The sequence below is a fragment of the Aythya fuligula genome, chromosome 2 (genome assembly GCF_009819795.1).
Source record: "Aythya fuligula isolate bAytFul2 chromosome 2, bAytFul2.pri, whole genome shotgun sequence".
Classification (NCBI taxonomy): Eukaryota; Metazoa; Chordata; class Aves; order Anseriformes; family Anatidae; genus Aythya; species Aythya fuligula.
The window spans coordinates 46,482,615-46,509,194 of NC_045560.1; the positions used below are offsets into that span (position 1 = coordinate 46,482,615).

Consider the following 26,580-nt stretch of genomic DNA (forward strand, 5'->3'; position numbering starts at 1 on the left):
ACTAAACAAAAACTACCTGTGATATGTTTAAGGTACTGTAAATGTTAGTTTTCCCTTCGGTTTTCTTTCTTTCTGCCTTCTTAGAAGAATTTTATGACCTGAAGGAATTTTAGTACCTGAAATACATCATGTATTTTAATGTGAGCATGATTGCTTTTTCCTATATCTACAGCTCTCCTTTGGGAAAACCCTTGCCCTCCTCCCCACCAAACACACACCAGTCAAGAGATGTTATTTATCTGGCATCAGGAAATGAGAACAGAATATTGAACAACCACTGTTTGATTAAGAGGTAAAGGATTGCTGGATTATTATTGTAGCTTTTCCTGCAGCTTCCCCAATCTGATGCTTCTTCCTGTCCTGCAGGATAAACAGCTCTTGCTCTTTGCTGCACCAGCCAACTGATGTAGGTATCCACGGCTTTGAAGACCTGGTGATACAACTTGATTGCATCTTATCTGGCATCTTCTCCTGTCTTTTTCAGCTGTGATGAAATCCATTTCCAAACTCAGTGAAAGTGTAGAGGGACAAGAGTTCTCCTCTTGTTTGAACCTCTACAGCTGTCCCCATGCTCATTCCTGCTCCACTCCAGTGAAGCCAAGACCTGCACTCTCTCAGCTGTCTCTTTGATTATTACAGAGTAAGATCTAGCAGGACAATGGTGGAAGCGAGGCTTTAGCCCCGTGGCACTGCTGCGCAGCACAGCATGTAAAGGACCTTTACTGACAGCCATTACTCTTCCAGCTGAACTACCCAACTCAGCAGAATTAACTTATTCTCCCTTCTACCCTAGTCATGTCCCTTCTCATTACCCACTGTAAGAGGTTTCAGCAAGGCTACTCTATCTGTTGGCAAAAAGGACAGAGAGCTCCATTAAACAAAGACATTTTGGTTTAAAATATGATTTAGAAACTTGGGACCATGTTGTATTTGTAGTAAAATTTAACTGCATTTTATTCAAAGTAAAATAATTTGAAGGAAGGCTTCCAGTGAGTGCTGCTTTCTTCTCCCATTAAGAAGAATTAACTGGATGATGAACAAAAATGTCTTAGGGACCCAAAATCTGGCTTGTGCTGTACCGAGGGCTCCCCCATATATGTTCTAAAGGACAGCAGCTGGGCTGCAGAAGTGGAACACGTGCAAACAGAATTGAGTGGAACCCACCCCTGTCACTCTTGAAAACAGACCTGAGCATTTCCCAGGCAATTCCATCAATTGCTGCTGGTGTGCCTCCTAGGTGCAGACGGTTACCCATATGGAAAACGCCCCAAATTTGCTCATTCACATTTAACCAGAGCTTTTTTTTCAAGCTTAGTAACATTTTAAAAGCTTTTAGTTGGGAGGGTGTATGTAGTGCAACAAGAAATATCCCTTTTCCATATACAAACTGACAAGATTGCACAATCAGTTAAAAACAGTTTTGGACTTTTAATAAAAACTCATCCAAGAAATCCAACTTTCTGCCGTGTGGTCCCCAAACTTTCTTCTTCATCCAGAATCTTCTGAAGGGCTATGTGCAATGCCTTTCCTACTCTCTTTCCTGTCTGCAAAGTAAAGAAAGCAAAACAAGTTTGAGACATATGCTTATTAACAGGAAGACAACTCTCATGGATCACTTTCTTTTGACAAATATTTTCCCTTTAATGATTAATATATACCAGCTGGTGTAATAAAAACATGTTTTTAATTAAGAAAAATAACGGTGGTGAAAGTTTCATCTTAATTTGATTAAGTTTTGGAAAAAACTATGCATAAAGGCAGTGCTCCAATTCATCAGAGAAGCATTCCATGATCATCAGCACCCGATCCGTGCAACGCTGGATCACCCAAGGGTACAAATTAAATCCACATCAGGTACAAGCACACGTTCAGATTAGCCAGCACATGCAACACAAAGCAGAATGCTTTCTGCATAACACACTGTCATGTAGCCAGAGGTGTTGGCCCAGTGTTAAAAGGCCAAAATGCACATGAGCTGCATCACCAAACCCATTTGTGGGCCAGATTCTTCATTGTGCTGCACAATTCTGCACTGCCCGAGGGCCCTGAAGGAGTCAACAGAAGGCTTTCTATGCAGAAATAAACTCCAGCAGTGGCAAACCACCAGGGTTAGCTCTGATACCAGCCCCCGCTCTTCCCACAGGCACAAGTGTAGTGCAGAAGCTGCAGGAATGAGGAGCACTGGGCAGTGCTGAAATAAAGATCTTAAAGCAGAGGTGACCATTAGCATTCTCCTGGGGTTCCCGACTCCATACACAGCTGAACAGAGCCCACGTGTCCCCAGATAGCCAAAGCCAGGCTGTATTAAACAGAGTTTATCAGTTCCTGATCTTTGCAATGAAGCCTTTACCTGCCATACAGCTGAAAAACCACAAAGTTCTTTCATCTGTGTGACCATTCCCACCACTGTGGGTGCACAGACCTTCAAGTAAGGTGCATTTTGGCTGAAGAACCAGGTGACGGAACACGGTCCGTAACACCAAAGCAAATCTGGGATGAGCTGTGAGGCAGCAAGGTGGCTGCCAATCCTAAACAATATGAGTCATGCTGGATCACAGACAGCACACAGGAATTGCTACTGCTCTGCACTGGCACAAAGACCACAGCAGCACTCCGGAGTCCTGTGGGGTGATGTACTTTGGTCACTCTTCTCCTCAGATGTAGGATAACATCACTCACACCCAGTTAAAGTGAACGGGAACTCTGCAGAGCTCTGGTGTTGACACAACACACAATGCTGTGGCCGTCCTATGCCCGCTTGCCTCCCTTATGGAGCATAAACTCAGCAAAAAGCGTAACACTGGCAGCTTCCCAAAACTTCCCCATGCATCTGCCTTCCTAAGAGACACGTCCTTGGTACATCTGTTCTCTACCAGGCAGGGAAAGCTGAACACACCTTCTGACCTGCTGTTAAATCTCACTAGGAACAGGAAGTGTCAAGGACGGATTATGCAACTCTTCCACTGGACACTCCCAGTCCCCTCCTCTTTTTTTTTTTTTCTTTCCCTTGGTACTCTAATCAGGCTGCTATGTTTGAGGCAGTCTCAAACAAAACAGGACCTCTCACCTCCCAGAAAAAATATTTGTTTCTTCTCATCAGCTTTCTCCCTCACTCCTTCCAGCTGCTCACCACCCAAGAGAGAAGACTTCTTCCAGAGCAAGTGAGAGCACAGCTCGCTGGGCATTCAGCTTAAGCTTTAACTCCTTTCACCAACACGAAAGGACAAGCTCTTAAGTAGAATAAGACAGCTGGAAGGTTTCCACACACATCTGATCAGTGTTTAAGCAAGCACTGTTTAGTCTCAAGCATGGCCTGATAGTAGACTATCAATGGAACCACTAAAGTTCATTTCCTAGTTAGGGCTCGATGTAGAGCTAAGTTGGTGATCAGTGTTTTCTGCATTTGGACATCAGAAAACTTGCACGGGGGGTGGCTTCTACCACGAGCCTGTAACAGAGTCAAACACCCAGCCCTCTGTAGCAGCCCTAGACCCAAAGCTTCAAGTCTTGTGACATTTAGTTAGAACTGGACTCAAAATCCATCCAGGAAGACACATCAGATGTCCATGCAAAGTTTGGTTTCTTTAGGATGCCAGATCAAAGATAAACCCCTATGCACATTACCTGGACAACAAGGGGGTTAAGTGACCCCCCTGGATGCAATTAGCAGACCACCGGTACCACCACGATCAGCACTCTGGACTGACATCACGATATGCTGAACTCCCATAAATATTCAGCCTGTAATTTCCACTTGAGACCAACTGCTTTCAAACTTGGCACCAGCTTCTGCATTCCTCACTTCCACGTTAGCCATACTAAAATTAGTTCTGGATCTCTAGGAAACGGAGCCAGCTTTAAGTATTTAATTTTCATTCCGACTCAAAAAGTTCAGAACTCATTTCTGCCTGATGCTCAAGGCCAAATCCAGGCATGAGAATTTATATGGGAAGACAGTTTCAAGAAAAGCCTAAAGAAAAGTTTAAAAAGGAATTCTCATGTGGATGTGAAAAACATCCTAATAGTACTTTCATGGAGCAAGGGCAGACCAAAAACCCAATAAAGGAGCAAAGAAAAAACAACAGTAAAGCAAGAACAGAAGCTTATGAAAAAACAAATGAGTTGTGCTAGAAGGGAACACCATGTACCAGCCCTTCAAAGTACTACCTCTACTTCTGTGGAGACATTACCACGTTAGAGGTTTTGCTCTTTCAGTCTTTAGGGGAAATAATGAGATAGGAAACATCTTACAGCTCTGAGTTACTTGACTGAAACAAATGTGAGTACAACACATTTCAGGGATATTAAAGTTTTAGATGACTTCCACTCATGTGAGATTCTGTGTTAAAGGAGCTGTCTGTGGCCTTCAATAGGTCCCTTATTCACCTAATAAAAGCAACAAGGTCTCTGCTTTTAATGTCCTTACTCTAGCTTCTCATACACTCAAGTACCAGTTCATCCATTACCATGCAAGACAGTAACTGCTCAGAACTCCTTACCTCCATCATTTCAAAAATGCTCTCAGGATCCAGGCTGCCTTTCCCTATTTTCTTCATGCAAGTGAGGGCACCCTTGCTGGTCACAGCAATAAGAAGGCTGGCCAAAGAACAGGCTTCTTCCTGAAGGGTAGCATCCACCACATGCCTATATCCAATCTGTGGGTTAATGACAAAGCAATGTATTAGTTTGCAGTTGCCCAGGTTCTTTATTAAAAAATTAAACCGTACGGGTAGCTCAGTCAGTTGTCTGCAGCCTCCCATCCTAATCTCATGTCATCTTTGGCAGAGTTTAGAGACTGAGTTGATAGTACAGTACTTCAACAGCTTCTGACCCCAAACCTCATGTACACACATAACAGAAGTGAGATAAGCATGTCTCTGCGTCAGCTTGTCTTCCTCCCTGACCATCCTTTCACTTATCTGAACCTCCGAATTTCCCTTTTACCTCCCCTCCAAGGACTGACTCCCCTACCGCCCCGGTGAAAATAACACATCTTGGGGCTTAGGTGAGGCCCCACTTCGGTGATTGGCTTTCTTCTATTTATGCTGCTTGCTTAAAAATTATGTCAGACAAGCTTCCCAGTAACCAAGCAAATCACTAACAGATGCAATGGAAAATGCAGCATCCAGCAAAACAACTGTTAGCTGCACACTACATATGGAAAAGGAAAGCGAAAACCCACTTGAAAGTTCAGTATCACACCCCTGAAAACAGAATTCTGACCCCAGCAACAAATGCCAGGCAGACCACTCAATCTTTGAGCCTTGCAACAATGCCCATTTGTTTTCACATACTGGAGTATCTACTGCTCTGGGTGTTGAGCAATGAGTAGCTGAAAAATAAAAATTTCTCCTCGTATCATAGTTTACAAGAATGCATCGAGGGGAAATCTCAAAGTTGGAGGTGGAAAAAAAAGCCTTATTCAATAAAAGCTCCCCCTCAATCAGAATAATTCCAAGGATGAACAAATGTATACAGAGTAACCACTTCTGCAGCACAAGTTTTATCTCTAGGGAAAAATAAACAGCAGGTGAAGTTAACAGAAACTGAATTTTATAAGTAGAAGGTCACAAATTTGCCAGGCTTACTTTGCTTAACGTGACAATGCAGGGCACATCATCCACGTTTAGTCGAATGCAATCATAAGGGTCATCAGAGAGCTCAATTTCTTTAGAGCCTTCTTCATCCTCCAGAACACGCACTTTGGGTATTCTGCAGAAACAAAAGCGTGTGCAAAATCATCGTCAGAACAGATAACGAGCACAGGCGTCATACAGGCTCAACTCCAAGAAGCGCCCTTTCCTCTAAAGGAGGCTACGTGTTTAGAAAAAAAAAATCCAGAATGTTATTAGAGTATTAACAACTCACTCACTGAAAAAAACATCTTTAGTGAGAAGATATTCAGGATAAGACTATGTGCATCATTCCAACTATTAGAATTTAATCTAATTACTACACTAATACATGAGGAGAGATTCAGTGCTGTCTTTCAGAATTTGCACATTTGAATTCTGAACAATTCTTTGCACATCTGCCTGGCAAAGCAGGAGAGAAACTGCCAAGACTGAACCCGTTCATATTGTGGCACCCGACCTCGCAGACAAACCTCAGGTTGTTACAATTACAGCAATCACAGGGCCTGGGAAAGCCATGACATCAGCAGCAAGTATAAGCAGTAAAGCAGTTCAAGAAAGAATGACACCAGCTAAGGAGAGGTGGGGAAAGGGGTGGCAGTAAAATCCTCTCTCTTTAGCAGGTTAAGACTGATGAGCTCTTCTCATTCTTCAAGAAGCCAGAAGACTCTACTGCTCTCAGGACAAATCTACAAAAGCAATGGCCAGGGATAAAAACCTCACGTAGAAATCCAAGAAATGCTTTCTTCTCACTTTCTCACAAATGAGCTAGACAGGCTCCTTATCAGTGGTACACACAAAATATCCATTATAGCCATTTGATGGGAGTGTCAGAGGACAATTTAACGCAGCTTTCTTAGCACAATGAATAAAATCATTTAAAATAACTTAGAAGGTGGTATAGGAGGGCTTGGGTTGAAAGGAACCTTTAAGATCATCTACTTCCAACCCCCCAAATTCTCAATAACTTCAGCACCTTACATACCCTCATTTATCCAGGTGTCCACTCAATGGAGCTCAGACTGACGGACTTTGCTTTACAGGCCAGCAAAACCCCCACACAGCTCAGCGAAACTGCTCCCACTTTCACATATTTGCACGTGAAAACACAAAGTACTTCAAGCTATGCCTGGAAAGCTAACCTCAGTAACCGTGTGGAACATCACTGCAGTCTGTTTTTATGCTAGTATTTTTACAGTAGCTGTTTGTCAGAGTGAGACTCCTGGGGTTACGTTCTTTAATGTGTTCTGTACCAAATCTCTTTAAAGGAAGAGATAGAGACTGGCTTTTTCTCCAGGAAAGCAAAGCGATTTTTGTTGTTCCCCAGACAAATGTTTTAGTTACTTGTGGCTAGGAGCCTGAGAGCCAAGTACTTCATAGCAGTTAACTCTGCTTTTGTAAGATTTCTTACAAGAACAAGCCAAGCTAAAACTAAAAGTTTCAGTAAGCAGACAACTACGGTGTGTACTTTTTCAGGAAATTCAACTCAAAATGCTTTGCAGTTATGTAACAACCCAGTGGAAATGCATCAAAGCCTATTTTCAAACTGCAAATATTCCATTACAAGTTGATGGAATAAAATCCCAAGGTGCCTACTCCTCCAGCTTCACAGGACAATGGACAACACTGGCCATCAGCCTAGATGAGAAGTTTACATGCCAAAACAGTGTTTAAAAAAGAAGTGAGTCAAAAAAAAATATATATATAAGATTGATTAAGCAATTTTAACTCCCTCCTAAAAGAGCTATGAAACCACAGCAATGTTTGGTCTGCAAGAAGAAGCCGACGGAATTAATACCTGAAAATCCCTTCAAGGGGCTGCGTTAGCCAAGAACAGACAAGGCAGATTTACGAATTACAACTACTGCAAAGGCAAAGAGAGCACTGATCAGATGCAAGCATCACAGTAGCAGGGGAAAAAAGGGTATATACACACAAAAACTGAGGATCCAAATGGGCACAGGGAGTGTTTGTAGCACAAAGAGAATTCCCAGAAAATTTGATATTTCCTCTCCCAGCTTCTGAAGATTTATCTTAAGAACTAGCTGTACGTGTTTACTTGGTACCTTTTATTCTTCTGTTTTGATTCCTGTAAGTAATCAGCGCAGAAATCTGTACAGCAGGACTTAGTCACATAATGAACAATGCTCTTGTCTGCGTGCCGGAGACCCAGAGTTAACAACTGCAAAACCTCTTCTACCCTGGTATGCAGGCATCAGTTCTGCCCCTGCCACCCTGCCCAGCAAAAAGTAATTAAAGAAGCAGGACATCGACAAGGCCACTGTGTTATAAACTCTAGTTTTTTGGCTTGTGCCTAGTTTTTGTTGCCTCAGTGAGGGACATTCCACAAGATTGGGTTTAATGCTGACTCCTGACACGGTGGCTACTTGCACATTTCGCACTGTCTACTTCAATCACGGATAAATCTGGCCTTAAGCACTTTGGAGACACAGTTAAGAATACAGTTTGATAGCTGATATCTTTCACACATGATATGGATTTAGTTTTTAGAACACAATGAACAATGCAAAAACTCCAAGGAGTAAATATTCCCCCACGACAGTCGTATTGTCATTGTTCCATGCCTGAAGGGGATACAGTGAGTCAGGCCAGGCATAAAAAGGATTGAAATCCCGTAATTCTCATGCAAAATTCCTGGTGTTACTACTATGGATTTATTCAGCCCTAAAGAAAAGCGTGCCATAGCTATGATAAACAAAATAAATGGTTAGGAGCAAGGTTTTAAGGATGAGGCTGAGCTTTTCAAATGCCTGTCTGAACATCAGAACAAAAAATTTGTGGCTTCAAAGAAGAAAACAGCAGCCTGAGCTTCCTGTTCCTGGTTTTCTGGCTGAAGTCAAAGGCAGACAAAGATCTGAAAACGCTTGCAACAGAAGCCTGTGAACAGATTATAAAAGGCAAGTAAGACTCAATGAGGGACACGTACCTCTAGTGAAGTTCAAAACACTTAATCTGAAGTGATCTTCACATCAACACCTTGTCTTACTCAGACATCAATATTTAAGGAGAGTGGGCTGCTACTCTAAACAACCTTTGTATCAATCCAAAGAAAACTTAGTATATATGGAGGGAAAGAGGAAAGAATAGCAGATAAGGACAACAACTTTTCACTTTGTATTCCAGCTCTGACTTCCTGAGCTCTGATTAGTTGAGATGTACTCGTGTTCCCTGCCCTAGACAGGGTTTTCACAGGTCAAAATCAGCACGCTTTGTGTCATGTCATATTGTGCCACGGTCTGGTCGGCCATCCTACTTCCACCAGACTGAGGATGATCGCCCACAGCTTGCAGGAAGGATACAGCTTCCAGAACAATGAAAATAAAGCAGAATCATCAAAACAATTACACCCTCCACGCTACCCATCTGCTTTTTATTTATTTATTCTTATTTTTATACGATGTTCTCTCTTTATTCAAAACTAGAACTCTGGTTGAAAAAAGGCCATTATCCTGCAAATAAAGTGTGCGTCTTGGATCTGCAAAACGACCCACATGGGAGCAACTGTTTTAACTATAACACTTTCTCATCCTGGCAGCCCCCACATGGAGACACAGGCATTTCTTCCCTTTCGTGTACTGTCAAATCTTTGTGAGCTATTACATTTGTGACAGGATTTCTTAATGCTGCACAAACAAGCTACAGTTAAAAGGTACCGCTGAGGGCTTGATTAAGCTGAGAAATTTCTCAGCCACGTATACAAGTTGCAGTCTCAGATGGGCTCTCCCCTCCTCCCAACTTTAAAGTGTGTATAACCTGATACATTGCCTGCATCTTCAAAAGCTTAATTTCTTCTTCTTGTGAGTACTTTTCCAGCTCTAGTGCTGTGCACTGGTTCCCTGATGAATAAACAAGAACTATGCCACTGACTTCAGCAAATCTCTAATTTACAGCAAAAACAATTTGAGATCCACTTTAAAACATTTATGCCCGTAAGAGTCTAATTTTTGCACCTCTGCCAGCTACTTTTGCTATGTAAGATTTTTTAAGCAAAGCCATTCACTAGTTTCTTTCTTCAGGGTGATACAAAACACTATATTCCCTTTCATCTATAGATAAAGAAGATAAAAATTAGAAAAAATATTGAATATTGTTGAATGCGTTCAAAAACATTTGTATCAATGATTCTACTAGATTTTATTTTTCCATTTTCTGAACTAAAATGCACGGGCATCCTGGTTTCAGCGAGCATAGAGTTAATTTTCCTCCTAGTAGCTGGTATGGTGCCGTGTTTTGGAGTTAGGATGACAATAATGTTGATAACGAACTTATGTTTTAGCTGTTGCAGAGCAGTGCTTACACTAAGCCAAGGACATTTCAGCTTCTTGTGCTGCCCTGCCACTGAGGAGTCTGGGGGTGCACAAGAAGCTGAGAGGGGACAGAATCAGGCCAGCTGGCCCAAACTGGCCGAAGGGATAATAAATACCTTGTGGTGTCATCCTGAACAATGAATATGGGGTGGCTGGCTGGGGTGGGGGGACTGCTGCTCAGGGACGGGCATCAGTCAGCAGGTGGTGAGCAATCGCATTGTAAATCACCTACTTTGTGCGTATTATTATGATTACCATTATTATTTCTCTTCCTTTTCTAGCCTATTAAACTGTCTTTGTCTCACCCCACAAGCTTTTACTTCCCCCCCCCAATACTCTCCTCATTACGTGTGTGAGCAAACAGCTGCATGGTGCTGAGCTGCCTGCCACAGCATTCCTTTTGGCACCCAACGTGGGGCTCGAAGGGGTTGTGATAATGACAGATGCGACCATAATGCGTTAAAACAAAATTGTTACAAGCATGAGATCAGTTTAATCGCAATGCTGCTAATCACAATGCTGATTTTTTTGATCTCAGGTCTGCTGTGCCTGTTTTCCATACTGTACTGTACGTGTTCCCTGCCGTGCTGTTTATCATTTCTGGGGGCTGGTTTAAGGTTAGTATTTTGCTGTACTGTGCAATACTGGCTTATGATATGATAAAATGAGACTAATTTGGTATTTGTATGGAGAATTGCCTTCACCTCCATACTTCAGAAACTGTATTTCGGAAACTATTACTAATTATACCTTTTATCTTTTCTCCTCAGGAAGCCAATTGGGGGTGGGGGAGGAAGAGGGGATACTTTTCCCCACTTCTTCACACTCCCTTTCTTCTTCACCGTCCCCTTCTCCTCCAGGCTAGTTACATAGCTCTCTAGTTACCGTAGGTCTTCAAAACCCTGAACATCATTGGGATATTCAAACCAGCACATTCCTATTGTTATGTCTCCTAAATGCATTTCAGGTTTTGTTTAAAGGTTAAACAACTCATTAAGAATGTCATCCAGAGATCTGGACGTCAGTAAATACTTTGTATTTTAAACTCACACGGCATCAACACAAAGGCCTCCAACTACTTGCAACAAAACTATAGGGTCAATACAATTTTTTCCTGGATCTGACTAGAGAACAAGAGTTACATTGAGAGCCCTGTTGTGCACATAATGCAACACAACACTGGATTATTAGAAACATTAAAGACATTAGCTCATGTTACGTGTTTGCAAGCAGACCATCTTTTATGCAAGTTGCCTTACGTTTTTCTTACTCAAATATATTAGGCATAAAGATGCCTAGCTCACAGAAAGTATTTCTTTTCCCGTGCCACTTCCACTCACATGAAAGGAGAGCTGTGCTTTACCTTGTGTTAAAGAGGGCTGCCTTCACCGCAATAGAGATTGCATCAAAGAGGTTCCCACCACACTCCAATAACTGGGGAGGAAAAGAAGAATCTCTTTAAAAGGTACTAAACTGATTTTTCTTTAAGTCTTTATTTTACTTAAACTTACTTGAAAAAAAAAGCACAAAATTAAGAACAAGAATAGGTTAAAAAGTTGTCTTTAAAGCCTATCTATGACAAATAAACTCCGAATACAAAACTAAGATTTCAGTTGACTGTATTACGCATGAAAAACAGAAGAGATAAAGCACTTCATAATAAAATTAATGATAACATCTAGTAATAGAAGCTGAAATCACCACTGGTTACTCTTTTCCTGTTAAGTCTCTGCACTAGGCTATGACCAGAATATTTCTGGTAATACTCAGCACATTTGTTCTTTCATGTTAAAAGAAGACAAACCATCTTCTATACTTTATTTCAATGGGGAATTTTTTTAAAATAGTTTTCAAACAAGCAATGCCAATTCTCTCCCAGAACATTGTATGAAATTATATAATAAAGTTATAAAGGAAGCTAATTACACAAAGTATAGCTTCAAAGGCACATCTTGGTTTATTCTCCATTCTTTATGGAAAAGGAGTCATCTTCAACTTCTTCTTGAAGCCGAAAAAGATCTAAGGAAATCCCGATTTCAAAGTCTACTTGTTGATAATTCTATCACTTCAATCAAAGCCTGTGGAGGGAACCTAGCTTAGTTTCTTCCCACTGAGATCAGGAGAACAACCAAATAGAAGACCAGCACTGTATAAAAACGCAGGGCTCCCGTAACCACTACTACTCACAGGCTGACAGAGCACTCAGAGATGTATTTGGTGGCAGCCAAATAGTTCTCTGACAAGCTCCATTCTGAGCTTGTCCTCAGCCAGCACAGTTCTATCAACATACACATCCCCATCAAGCACTGGAAACTACAAGGATAAGAACACGTGTATGCTTCTCCGTTACATCCATCTATGCTGGACACTGAGAGCAAAACAAGTTTTACAACACTGATTACATTGATTGCTCCTCAAAATTTATTTAAGGAGGAGATAAACTCCCACACTGGGAACAAATCATAAATCAGATATTCTAGAAAGACAGCTTATTTTTATGAAGACAAACTGAATTGTGTAAAAGGAATGACAAGATTTGGGAGAGAAAGCTAATACAAAGGTGATCAAATTATTTCTTTCCAAACAGCTGCTGGATACAGAGAGGTTAACTTGCCACTTTCAGTCATGATTGGATTTCACTGGATAACACAATAAACTCACAATACCTTTCTTATTAAAACACAATAATGGGATGTGCCTGTACTGTTGCCAGGGTTATGTTCAGGCTGCTTTTCTAAAGCCTTATCTATATTACAGTGGCACCTACAGGCTAGGAACAAAGCCTGTCTCAAGCACAGTACAATTCCTCCAAATATAAAGGAAGGCTGAAGCGTGTTGTGCATAGATTCCCCCCCAACCCACTCCATTTTTACTTTTTAGCCTTTTTTTTTTTTTTTTTAATGTTTGGTTTGTTTTTAAAGGATTGGAGAAAGTCTGTACAACTGTGAGTTTTTGGAACAGATTTACAAGTTGTTGGCTTTCTTTCCTCCAAACAGTGCTGAGGCAAGGTGGGGACAGAAAAGATGAAGAAATGCTCTGAAGGATGCTCAGCAGCGAACCAGCAGAATTTCGACAGAACCACAGGTACCCTCCCTAACGCCCAAGCACGTGATGAGGTAGGGAATGAAAAGAGATCGCACAACTTCAGCTCTCCTTGCTCAGTATGGCAGGCTACTGGTGCAAAGTATGTGAAGGAGGCTATCCAAGTACCAAAACCAACCCCCTAAAATACTCCTAAAAGCTTATTTCAGATATCAGTAACTTAGAAGGGGAGAAAAAAAGACAAAGAGAGGGTGAGAACAGGCTGTAGCTTGGCAGTACGGTATAACTCACACTTCCAAAGAGTAGCTCACAAATGCAAACATCCCCTGTTATTAAGAACGCATGTATTTTGAAAGGTCAAAGCACATTTTGTTGACCTTTAATTCATGTGTGTGCAGAACGGTGGTGGTAGGCAATCAGTCTGCATCTTCACAGTGTCTGGCTGAAGCTTCCTTTTTTCCCAGTCTCACTACACACAATTAAAGCACTTCTCAACTACACTGACCACCAGAAAATCGAATATGAGAGATGTTTTCAATCTACAAGCTGCACGACTGTGCGAAATATCTCTATTTTCTCTTTTGAGCTTGCATATGTCACATTATATTTACACACAGGAGCTCAATATAGATGCTTTGATCAATGTGTGCACGGCTAAATCGCATAGCAACAGAGTACCTCCAGCTTCATAACTCTTCTCAGAGGGTTTTGTCTGTCAGAATAAGAGACTTGGAAACAAGAACTTTTTCCATCTGCCCACAAGGTACCAGTATTTTGAAACTTAAAACAGATTTATGACTTATTTTGCCTCCTACTTAACTATGCAACACAAACACTTCCATGAATTCTGAAGTACAACATTTTCCAAAGGACTCTCAATGATCAGTTATTAGATATAGAACCTGCCTCCCTCCAAAGATAAATAACAAGACAAAATATTTTATATTAGCACAAGTGTCACACTTCTACCATCAAAATAGAGCTCTAGAGCAGTCACTCAGCAAGAAGAGCTTCATGAAAACCTGTAGCTATCAAGCACCTACATCAAGTATAAACTATCACATATGTGATACATACATCTACTTGGAAAAGGAATTAGAACAAATACCTCACAAAACTATTAAAGTACAGATGCTGGGGTAGAGGGAGGAGTAGAAGAGTTATGTTAAAAGTACCTTGTTTTATCTAACCCAGCAGCTCTTCAATTGCTCTCATAAAAAATCTGCAGGTGACATTGAAAGCCTCATCAACTTTTGAGTCCTAGTTACGAACCTACAACAGATTCTTTGCTGATACTGTAAATGCAGCTAGATAAAATAAAACACATACCATAGGTCTTGCTACTAGTTGTATCAGAATTACGAACAGCACGTGAACACCTAGGCTGTTTTCCTCTGTAGCTGTGGACAATCAGCAGATTTGTCCAGGACAAATCAGGTAACAACCAGTTGTATTTCACACAACAGTTACACAGAACTCCGTCTGCAGCAGTCAGCTTTATTAAAAGTCTTTGTTTATGCTGTAGAAGCAGCACGTTGCTTAAATAAGCACTGAGTTTAATATTCTGTACCTCTGCTTGTAATAACCTAGCAACTCAAGGTCACAGTGTGATTTCTCAGAACTAGCACTTCATCCTCTGTTAAACTATGCCAAGCTCCAACAAGCTGCTGACTAGGATTGCTAAAGCACTCAGCAGTACACATCTGATCATGCTGCAGACTGTCACGTTAAGTACCGTGCCTATTGTAATTAGGCTAACGTATTGCTCTTTAAAAACTTAACAGACTAATTTTTACATTCAAGTCTCAGTCTCCATATTCCTGTTTTGTTTAATGAAACCCTGTTTGTTTGTTGCTTTTTTGTTTTGTTGTTGTGTTGGTGTTTTTTTTCCTTCTCCTTTTGGCAATGCAGCTTAACATTTAATAAATCATTTCACAGACATTGATTCCAGTGAGTAATATCTCTCAACATGTTTTCAGTTACACATTTGACAAATGGAAACTCAATTTTGGACCAGTAAGAGTTGGAAACAAAGCTCAGGAGAGTCTGACTTATAGACTTCAATTAAATTCACATGACAGAGCACTGTAAATACAGCATTGTTTGGAAACTGAGTTGCTGTATGCACAAGATTTACATACACAAAATTCAGTTTCCATTTTTTAACGGGCACAAATATTCAGTTTCTCTCCTATATTCAATACATGTATACAGCTTCCATCAAATATCGCCTAGGCCAAATGTAACTTTTTTTGCAGCAATTTCCTTGTGAGTATACGATTACTGATTTTTATGGGAGCCAGACTTGGAGTATTCGGTGCTTTGTTAGCTCTGCAGCGGAGCAGCACCACCCAGAAGAGCAGAAAAAGAGTAAGCAGGAAGTAGTGATTAACTATTACAGATAGATTCACAAGGAAATGGCCATCCGTGCTGTGAAGTATGATGTCACATTAGGAGAAGCATTTTTAATATGAAAATACACATGGCTATGCGCAGTCACCCCGTTCCTGGAAAACCTCCTCAAATTCTTAATAGTTTTTGTTTCTTTACTTACCAATACATCAACATAGAGAACCCAGCAGTGCTCTCTAGGATTAATACAAAGAGATTTCAGGTCTACACTCCCTTCGCTGCTAAATACCCTGTAGAGTGTATTTGCTATCTCTGTGCCAAGTTCTTCTCCTCCCCGGCCTTCAAATTCAGGAGTAGCATTTGCAGAACTAGATAAAGAAAGGGGGAAAAAAAAATGCTTTCACTTCTGAAGCTGCCAATATCCAAAGAACATTTCTTAAACATGAAGCACTAGAAACATCCCTATGGATTTATTCATACAAGAATAAGCGCATCATCTGTGAAGAAATTATTCCCATTTTGCATAAGAAAATGTTTTAATGCAGATAATATACCTATATTTTGTTGCTAAGTGATACTAATTAAATTCCACTACTATCTTCAGTTCCTAAGACAATATTAAAGCTGGTGAATTCTCTCTGGGACTAGTTCTTTAGCATTCTCATCTTCTGTCACCTCAATCTTTTCAAGAAAAAGAAGCGAGAGACAATTGTACTAAGTTCAGAATGGCTAACAAGGCAGCCTGTTAGCAATGAATGTGAAATTAATAAGGTAAGAGAGTTAAGTAAGAAGGTAATTAATAAGGTAAGAAGAGAAAGATGTGACACTGGGACAAGTAGAATATGTGGAATTGACATGACTGCCTGGCCTTAATTGGTAATTTCTTTTGGTGAGCGTACTCTCTGCTACCAAGGCACTTACAGACAGCAGCTCATTATTTTCAGCAACTGCTGCTTTTGGATAGGAACAGCCAAAGAGCATTTTTTCCCAAAGGGAACTGACAAAAACGCCTGTGGTCTTTATTTCCCCGATTCCAACATAGGAAACTTTGATTATGAGGTCATGCAATAAGGGCTTGGGTGCTGGGACCTCGTTCACAGCCAAGTGGAAAACAACAACCCCACAAAGCTCCAAGTCACAATGAAATCGAGCAGAAATGCCCGGAGGCACACAGAAAAATAAATATTCTGAACCGAACCCCCTACTGTAGAGAGAGGGCAAGAGCATTTTCAAGAAGTAGACCTGTGGCAAACATTTATTTAAAAACAGGATCTGCCACTAGTCAGATCTCCCCCAAATTCATTTCTCTTTACTGAACATGGGAAAGGAGGTGGTCCCATAGAAGTAGTTTGGTATCTTCCAAATCTATAAAAGCAAAACCTCAAACCCTACTGGCTGGGCACCTCTCAGTGCCAATTTCTCATGTACATTTTGTATCGATACGATGAGAAAAGTCCTCAGCTTTCTTCTAACACCAATGCCACAGGAACGTGAACATACAGCAGAAAATACACTCTTGGAACAGAATCACCTCACCTTTAAAAAAAAACAAACACCTAAAGACCCACGTTATCTACTGATGACTTCAAACATCAAGTGAGCTGTGTCAACAAGACCGCAGAGCCTATAAGGAAAATCCTTGCCATGCAGTAATCCTCCCAACTTGTTCTTTGGCAGAACTGACGATAATCCAGAATGCCCCGCAGTTACTGGATTTTATAGGAGTTATTTGCCATTTCTATAAACAGACAGCACTATACACACTGAAAAGGTAAACCTTACTGCCAGTCAAGCACTGACCTATGCTTCCAGACCACATTTACCACATGAGCGAGCACTGCAAGCGTGACACTTTTATTTGCAGTGGCATTAATATTAGACACTGATTTTAGAAGATAGGGCCCTATCTAAGTATAACTTAATTCTGGGAATATAGCCAAGCCAGGCCCTTCGGCTGTACTGAAGGAGCACTTATTCACAGAATCTGTTTTTTTGCAGGTTAACTAGTCCATTCTATTTAAAGTACGGTTATGCAAGCACTATGCTTCCTATGATAAATTGAAAAAAAAATTTATACAAACCTCAATCTATACCTCATTATTTTCAAACACCAAATTCCATCAAATGCTGTAGCTTTTAAATATGAATGGCTGCTTTCTTTGACAGGGAGTAAGAAGAACATAGAACCTAACTGGAAAATAACTGCAGGTTGGACTGCACCTTAATTCCAAGACTATTTTAACACTTCGGTTCCTTACAATCAAAGTGAAATAAATAAAAAACATTGGCTGAGTACGAATACACTATTTGGTAAACACTGCCACCCAACGCTCACAGAATGCTGCAGTAATTTTCACTGGGTAAAACGTGAAAGAGGATTGCCTAGCACACAAATAAATGAAAAAGCCAAACAGCTTGTTTTATGAAACACAGAAAGAACTTAGTAGTGGCCAGGGTGAGCAAAGGGAACTTCTACTCCCAAACAGAACACAGTTTTTGAAGTCTTTCAAAACTATTTCAGTGTCACATCACACAACAATCAAGAACCCTTTCAAAGCACAAATATGCTTCTGCCACAGATACCTGCTTTCAAAATCCCTTGCTGTTACCAGCAAAATCGTTTCTTTCACAGTAAATACTTCCCTTGTTCAATGGAAAATAAATACTTGTTGCTAAAGCCCTTAATAATTATCATCTACAACATGAGTAATTGTAGCAGAGAGAAAACAATTAAACAAAAGACCATCTCTGAGGCCAAACCAGATAGAGGCTGTAACAACGTGTGCATTCTGCACTTTACAATTGCTCAAAGACAGGCTTAAAATCAAATTGGTTTTCAACTCCCAGTTCAGATTAACACAAAATATGTAGTTAGCATACAGAGGCAGATTCCCATTGCACTGAAGACAAAAGATTAACTGGATTTTCCACAGTAAGCTCACAGCTTCTTTCCTGGTCTACAAAGACCTCATTACAGAGAGGATATTCTTCACTTAGAGCTGCATTTATTTTATTAGTTTAACCACCACGAAAGCCAAGTGGAACACCTAAGAACTTCACCACACAAGGTGGCGTATCAAACTGTGCTCTGCTGCTACCACCCAGTGGCAGTCTGGAAAAGCATCACAGTACGGAAGACATCTCATTTCCCTATGGGGACATTCACCACTGTTAAAACAGTGAAATAAATTGTTTTAATTATTCAGACCCTTGCAGCCGGTTAGTACAATGAAGCTACAAATGTCAGAAGAATGTTATTTGGAATAAATGACGAATTACCTTTTTTTCTATTATACTAACCAGTCAACGAAGAATTCCAGATAACCTTCATCTGGTTTCTCCAGCTTCGGCGTCCCCATTTCAGCTTTTACGCCCACCAAGATATCAGTGTGTCCCTGTTAAAACAGAAACGTATCACACAACTAGAACCACGTTCACAAGACCGGTTAATTTAGATGCCTACAGCAAGCTGACATTTCCACCTAGAATGACTAGCAACAATAATTGACGATCACAGCAAACTTGAAATCAGGTTAGTTTTTATTCATTTATTTTTGAAGAAGGAGAGGCTTTAGAAGAAGAACCTTACGCATAGGGAACTTTTTCAAATAATTACCATACATAGCAGCTACGTTTAGAAGACATATCACAGATTTGTTATCATTCTGGTTCTGGAAACAGCTACAGCTGCAGAACCTGTATAATACTTCAAAAACTCTATTTATTTTCTTTACAACAACAGATGCCAGAAGTAGCTTTGCTTCGCTGTAAAGGCACAGAACTATTTTTCCTTCCTGTGACCACAATGGTGTTTCTGGTTTTCCAAAATTAAATAGCAGACTAGTTCAGACTGAAGGCCTTCCAGGTACTCCAAAATAAATCTAGCTCCAGTGGGTTAAGCTGGCCTGAATGATTTATATATCCTGTCATTATTTCCCTAACCCACCGCTGCACTTAGTGTTGTGCATGTGAAACACACACACACATCTACAGACAGCAATGGCGAATCTTAAAACAAGCCCAATAAGCCAGAGTTTAATCAGCAGCATACAAGAAATTCGCCTACCAGCTTCACTCTCGCAGATCCGGATGTGTTTGACACAACATCTGTTTCTACTTCTGCACACCTGTAATCTTCGCAGCCACGGCCATCTACACGGAGGTCCTCCTGAGTACGACAACCAACCAAGAATTTGTGATTTTAAAGTTTTCTTTCCCCACGCCAACCACAGCAGTGAAGATGAATATAAAAATCAACGGCTCCTGGTTTTACCACCAGCTTCCACGTACAAGTGTGACAGAACCAACCGCACTTCTCTGTTCACCTCTCATCTGTCTAGAGCTTGCAACAAGCACTCTGTGTGCAGACCTCAACCCCTGCACTAAGTCCCTCTGGTTTCACCAGAAAGCTGCAGACTACAAAAGCATCAAGCCCTTGGCTTTAAAAGATATTTTCTCTAACACAACAAAGGTCTTTGTTGTGATGCCTGAGTTTTCTACTTCTAGGTATGTAATCAGGACCCAGCAGACAGGAATATCCACCAGCCTTCAAAACCTTTTTGTCTGTTTACAATTCAAACACGCGTTGATTTGCACTCCTCAGATGCTACACAGCTCACCCCCATAAAAGCAGTTTTCTTCACCATGAAAAACAGAATCACAGAACGGCCGACATTGGAAGGGAGCCCTGAAGATCACTAGTCCAACGCCCCTGCCGAGCAGGATCACCTAGAGCACGCTGTGCAGGATGGCACCCAGGCAGGTTTTGGGTATCTCCAGAGGAGACTCCACAGCCCCTCTGGGCAGCCCATGTCAGTGCTCTGTCACCCTCACAGTAAAGAAGTGCCCCCTCATACCCAGCCAGATCCTCCTGTGCTTCAGTTTGTGCCTATCACCTCTCATCCTGTCGCTGGGCACAGAAGAAAAGAGATTGGCTCCATCCTCTCAACACCCTCTCCTCAGATATCTATATGCATTGATGAGGTCTCCCCTCAGTCTTCTCTTCTCCAGGCTAAACAGGCCCAGTTCGCTCAGGCTGTCCTCATACAACAGGTGCTGCAGTCCTCTCATCATCTTCGCAGCCCTCCTCTGAACTTGCTCCAGTAGCTCCATGTCCATTCTGCACTGGAGAGCCCAGAACTGGACACAGCACTCCAGGTGTGGCCTCACCAGAGCTGAGTAGAGGGACAGGATCACCTCCCTCAACCTGCTGGCAACACTTCTGAACACAGCCCAGGATCCCACTGCCCTCCTTGGCCACAAGGCACATTACAGACTCGTGCTCAGCCTGCTGCCCACCAGGACTCCCCGGTCTCTCTGCAGAGATGCCCTCCAGCAGGTCAGCCCCCAAACTGTGGCACTTGGGGTGCCTCCAGAGATGCAGGCCCCTGCCCTTGAGCTCTGAGCTCCGCCACCTCCCCGCCCATCCACCTAGGCCTTCCTGAGCCTGGCTACGCGGCCGTTACGGGACACAGCGCCACAGGCCTTGCCCAACCCAAGGCAGACCACCCCCCACCCACCCCCCCAGCCGTCCACCTCCTCACAGCAGGCCCTCAGACCGGTTAACGGCCCCGTGCCCGGCGGCGGGGCGCTACCTGCACGCCGTGCACGATGTACAGCTTCTCCGCCTCGCTCAGGCACACCGCCGCCATCTTGCCCCCCTCCCTCCCCCCCCCTCAACCTCCGCTACTTCCGCTTCCGCTTCCGCCCCCCGGCACGGAGCGACTCCCTCCCGGGGGGGGGGTGACAGCGGGAGGGCTCTGCGCATGCGCAGCGCCCCGCGCGGCGGGCGGGAAACTGCCCCCCCCTCACCCCCCCCCCCGCCCCTCGCTGAGGTGATGGCGGTTGGGGGGGGGGGAGGGAGGGGTGTTACCTCAGGGGGAGGTGTGAGCCTCCCCCCCCCCCGGAAAAGAGTAATAAATTAAGTGATTAAAGTGTTAATTACATCGTTTGTTCTCTTTGCGGCGGCCTTGCTGTGGAGGGGCGGCTGGTGGCAGGGTCGCGTTCCCCAGCCTCGCCTCGGTGCCCGCGCCGTGTGGCCGCCTCCAAAATCTGTTTAGCGGCGCGGAGGCGAAACACCAAAAAGTGGAAAAACGGGAAAATCCCCATAAAATTCCTCACAAAATGCCGCCCTGATGTGACCTCAGTGCAGGCACACTGTGATTCCCAGTGAGCGCACAGCAGGGCGGCTCACAGCCATCACCACAAGCCCTAAATTCAAATAAATATATTTTTTCCCCCTTTTCCACCATCCCAGCCTGCAGCCTAGCCGGCCAGCCCCACCTCCCCACCTCCTCACCCACCCGGCCAGCAGCGGCTCTCCCCGCGCTCATCCCCAGCAGCGCGCCGCCCCTACACCCCCAATTTTCCCCAAAACCCCCCGAATCCACCCCATTTCTCCCCCAGCCGCCGGCGGAGCCGCTGCCCGCCCTGTGCCCGTGCCCCGGGGCGGGGCGGGGAGGGACCGGGGCCGGGGCTGGGGCTGCCGCTCGCTTCCTGGTGGCTCCCGGCGCCGCCCCGCCGACAGCCGCGGGAGGGGGACGGGGACGGGGACGGGGACGGGGCTGGGGGGGGGGCGCCGCGTGTGCGGGGCTCGCCCGCACCGGGACCGGCACCGGGACGGCAAACGGGGCCGCTGGCGGCCGGCGGCGGCTCGGCGGCCTGCGGGTAGGTGCTGGTGGTGGTGGTGGGGTGAGAGGGAGCTGCGTCTTGTGGCCAGGCGGGGTGGTGGGGAAGGGGGGTGCCCCCATTGCTGGGGTATGGGGTGGTGGGGAAGCACCCTGCCCCGATCCCACAGGGTGTTTAGGGTGGGAAGGATCCGCAGGGAGAGGGCTGAGTGCCTTGGATGCCTGCTGTGGGAGATGGCAAGGCTTCGCTGTGCACCGCGCTCGGCTCGCCCTGTGAAAGCACCGCAGACATTGCCATGGTAAGTGGGGCCACGCGTGGGTTCCCCGACCCTAAAAATCGCAGCCCGACGTGCGGTGAAGATCCCGTCCTTCAAACGCCACGGCTACGGTGCTGTCTGCTCTGACGCAAGAGTGTTTGTCATGCCAATGGGAGTAAGTTGTGCCCGACTCCTGGAGATTCAGGGGGTGCGACCCAGAGGCTCTGTGCAGGTACGGGTTTGTGACAGGGAAAAGGTGAGGTCTGCCTAAAAACTGGGGGTACTTCTGCAGCCCCAACAGAAACGGGGTGTTGTTGTGTTTCTGTCACCATTTTCAGAAGCGTAGTTGCAGACAGGGTATGCATTTCTCTTTGAAATCGGCTTTTGGTAGCAGACAAAAGTGACAAAACATGATTTAACCCCGCAGGCTGTAAGAAGATGAACGCCTGGTTCCTCAGCAGATGCGTGCCCACTGTGCCCAGGTAGTTACATGTCTTTTGGGAGCACCCCTTCCAAGGGGACAGCTGACAGTCTAAAGCAGCGTGCGTGTAGCCCAGGCAGTGGTAACCCTGCTCTGGTGAATCCCTGCTGCTTACCTGGCGTGAGTTTGCTTTCTTGGGGTTTCTGCATCTCCCAAATGGAACAGGAGCTAGCGGTGCCACATGGGCGATGAAGTTTAAAGCCATGCGTTGCTTTATTTTGGGGAAACGTGCTTGCACAGCCATGCTGTGAGGGCGATTCTGTGGTAATGGGACATGCCTCCTGTAGAGGCGACCACAGTGTTGGTGATGGGCACCCAGGCTGATTCGGTCTGAAAACGGCTTGGCTGTAGCTCAGCTAGTTGCTGCAGATGTGAACTGAGTGAGCTTATGGCTGGCTCTGGTCTCTCTGCAGCGTAAACATGACCTTTTCCTTGGGGTGATACTGTGGGATACGGCTTTTCTGCTTTGTGAAAGAAGGCAGAGGGTAATGTAGTATGTGACGGGGTTATGGAAGCTTGTTGTCACTTTTTATTTTCCCTGCCCTGTGCTTAGCTGGCTGAAGCAAACCAGGTATGAATGGTGGTACTCAGGACATCGTATTTAACTGAAACTTTAAGGTGCTGTAGAGAAAATGACAAGTTAAAGCTTTCCCTACGAGAGCTGCATGTTTCCTGGGTTGTGCAGGCAAGAAGAAAAAAAAACAGAGAGCTGCAACTGGACTGGAGCTGCAGTGCAGCAAGTCTGCCAGTAGCTCGTTGCACATCCTCCTTTTGAGAGGGAGCCCAAAAGGGAGAGCCAGCTCGCCTCTGCGGGCTGTGGGTGCCAAAGGCCTGGTCTCAGCTAATAGGGGCGAGGTGTTACGGGACGGGGCAGCCGTGCCCGGGCTCCTACTGCAGAGCAGCACGGGCAGGTGACCTCCTTCGGCCTGGAGCTGGGAGGCCCTGCTGCAGCAGCAGGGGTCAGCCAGAAAAATGCTGGGACTTGCTGCCCCGTGCGCCTTAGTGGCAAGGAAGGACACGGAAAACTGATCGTTAATGCCCCGTGGGAAAGGGGAGGGTGATGAATGGGAGGAAGCGCACGGCCCTTGTTGATGTTTTTGCTGTGAGGCTGGTGCTGGATGGGGAGTTTGGGAGGTGCAGCTGCAAGGTTTGGTGTAACGCAGGGACCAGTCTGAAACGTGGCGCAGCTCTCAGGAGTCACGGTGGATGGGCTCAGATGGAAGCAATAAGAGTGAAAACGGGTGATGTGAAGCACTACACTATTTAATAATAATTTACAAATAAAAATGAGAGTTAGGGTCCCATTCACCACCCTAGTGGAAAGGCAGCATGGGGATGGGGATGTGATACACACCTTTGCTTTTGGCAATGACTGCTTCTATCACTGATGTCCAGTACAGTGTAGGATGGACAGACAACACGTCCTGTATTGCAGTTACCCTGGTCTCCAGGTCTCAGTATTTCAAAGGATAACAAAATTAATGTTTACCCACAGAAATCTATTTTTTGTGCAAAGAGAGATCACTCGTGCTTGCTAGCGCAGCAGGGAGCAAAACAAATACTGGTTGCCAATCGAGAAGTTCTTTGCTATGTTTTAAAAACTTTAACGTAGGGCAGTCTCTGACCCTGCAGGTTTTTCCAGTTCCCTGAAGCAGCACCATAACTTTTTCCTAGGCTCTCTTAACGTCATAGAGTTGGATCGTGATAGTCGTGATTTTTTGCTTTGGGATAGAGGTGATGTTTTTTGTCACAGTTTCATTAATGTGCTATTTTAACGTGTGCCCTGTGTCTTTCTGTATCTGGTTTAGGTGGCTGCTTAGGTGTAGTACTTAGATTTAAAATCTAAACGCCTTAAAGCTCTCATACCTTTATCTTTGAAACTCTCTGATGTGGTAGGAAGAAGCGTAGACTGCAAGTGGGGCAATAAGGTAGGAGAGACAGAGCAATCGCTTGTGATTTTGGGAGGGGGGGGAGGCCGTAGCAGAGGCAGGCAAGAGCCAAATCCCGGGTCAGACCAAGTGAAAAGGTATGTCTGGTAGCTAAGGGGATCCTCCTGCCTTGAAAGTTAATACTCAGAATATTCTTTAGACTGGGATAGTTCTGCCAGCTTCTTATTTTGAGCAAGGTGTAAAACAAAACAAACAAACAAACCAAAACAAAAAGTGTTCTGCTTCTTAGGAAAATACATATTTTTATGCCATGGAAGCAGCGTAGTTGTTAACATATACAAGTGGTATTATTTTTAGTGTCTAAGCAAAACATCCTCCTCTAATTTCTTCTTTCCCTTTTTTTCAAAAGGTTTACACAGGACAAATTGAGAGTTTAAATTCCCTTAATCCAGTGGATTAAATGCCTTTAAAACAATGGCTTGCTGTTTTAAGTCCTGAGTCAGCATCCAAATTGGAAAGCTGTCTAGGAGGCCAGGACAGCTTCTCCTGTCTCATATCTCATGAGGCTGTCTGTTCACAATAACTGCAGCGCCGGGGGAAAGCGTGACATCCCCGGTCACTTTCTGTTTCCCAGTGCAGTCCTTTCTGCAAGGTTGCTCTGCCCTTCTGGTCCTCATTCCAGGTAGGTGACGAGGCCACAAGGGTGGCTTGCATTTACAGGTTGAGGTTTAACATTTCTCTTTTTACATAATTAGTGGCTCGTGTCTATTTAGTCTGTCAGGAAACTGCAAGGTGGAAGTGACAGAGTTGCTCAATGGCCTCTGATAGTGAGAAAGTTGTGATTGCTGTTCTGTGGTGGTTCTTCACTCAGTCACAGCTTCAGGAAGTGGCTGACATCTCTGCAGCGCTCTGGCCAACTGCTCGTGGTGATCACTGAAGCTGGGATAAGACCAAATCAGATCCGAGCCTGACTTTATTCTTTACTGCCCTTGCGACTTGTGTCCCGGTCCTTCTTGTTGCCCCCCATTTTGTCACCCACCTGTAGTGGTTCAGTGTCCGTGTACCTTGGACAGAAACTTTGTCACATCTCATCTTTGCTCAGGCCTTGCAGGTGGGGGTGGAATCATTTACCAAATAACTCAAGACTCTTAGGTGAGTCTTTATTGCATTACATTTTACTTAACACAACATATATCTGTTGGCTAAACAAATGATACAGGCATTAACCAGGAAACTGTTACCATCTGTCCGGAGAGACCGTGTATCACAAACATGCTTTTATTAATTTCAGAAACATGGCTTATTTTCCTTGCAGTTATACTAATGTACTTCCACTGACACTGCAGAGGTTGCTTCTTGTTTACAGTGATGTCAGTGAGAGGACTGGGGGTTTGTGCCTTAAGAGGCTACCTCTTTCAAGCCTGTCAGTATCAGCCCTGAGGATGGAGTTTCTAGATCTGACAGATGTCTTTGAGGTAATTTCCACTCCCCCTGCTCTCCTTAGGGAAAAGTTCCCTCTACATATTCATATTCCCATTCATACATATTCTTCAGGAATACACACCTTCAATTAAATCTTCCCTCTAATAAGATACTTCAAATAAAAACAAAACATCCCTCACCTTTTTAATTGTGTTTTTAGTGATCCATTTTTGCTAAGCTATTGGTAATGCGTGGACCCTTCATCATCATCATAATAATAATAACTAGATTCTTCTTGAAAATAGTGAAAGAACATTGTAAACAATTTTTCTAAACTGTCTATAATGCAGTTTTGTAATACAGCCAGTCACTCCATTCATGTGTAGAAAAACGTTGTACCTGGAGTACTGTGTGGTTTTGTGTGCTCTCCTTCCCTCTTCCTAAGACAGGTAATGCAAGTCTATGCATTTAGCCTCAAAAAATACTTTTTTTAAAAAAAAAAAATCTTGTCACGTTTTAAGATTATTTTTAGTGATTTCATTATAATGGA

General features: G+C 43.8%; 2 protein-coding genes across 4 annotated transcripts in view; one reads left to right on the forward strand and one right to left on the reverse strand.

Moving 5' to 3' along the window:
• Positions 1-1,408: 1,408 nt before the first annotated feature.
• EXOSC7 (exosome component 7) lies at positions 1,409-21,014 on the reverse strand. Its single transcript, XM_032182862.1, has 8 exons — positions 20,950-21,014; positions 19,422-19,523; positions 18,656-18,750; positions 15,558-15,723; positions 11,325-11,395; positions 5,589-5,712; positions 4,500-4,655; positions 1,409-1,544 (listed from the first exon to the last, which is right to left on the reverse strand). The coding sequence occupies exons 1-8, from the start codon at positions 21,004-21,006 to the stop codon at positions 1,440-1,442; spliced, it is 876 nt and encodes a 291-aa protein (XP_032038753.1). The 5' UTR covers positions 21,007-21,014; the 3' UTR covers positions 1,409-1,439.
• Positions 21,015-21,990: 976 nt separating this feature from the next.
• The window catches only part of ZDHHC3 (zinc finger DHHC-type palmitoyltransferase 3), a 29,960-nt gene continuing 25,370 nt past the window's right edge, over positions 21,991-26,580 (forward strand). For 2 of the 3 annotated variants that reach the window (XM_032182229.1, XM_032182233.1), the window contains exon 1: positions 21,991-22,021. The gene's annotated coding sequence lies outside the window, so the exon portion shown is untranslated. Of the gene's footprint in view, positions 22,022-22,447; positions 22,471-26,580 lie in introns of those variants that run through there. The other variant, XM_032182232.1, reaches the window with a different exon arrangement.

Coding starts and splice junctions, on each gene's coding strand:
- EXOSC7 (XM_032182862.1), bottom strand. CDS start 21,006: ATGGCGGCGGTGTGCCTGAGCGAGGCGGAGAAGCTGTACATCGTGCAC. Junction 15,724..18,655: donor CTGGAATTCTTCGTTGACTG/GTTAGTATAATA, acceptor TTCTTTATCTAG/TTCTGCAAATGCTACTCCTG. Junction 1,545..4,499: donor GCATTTTTGAAATGATGGAG/GTAAGGAGTTCT, acceptor TTTACTTTGCAG/ACAGGAAAGAGAGTAGGAAA.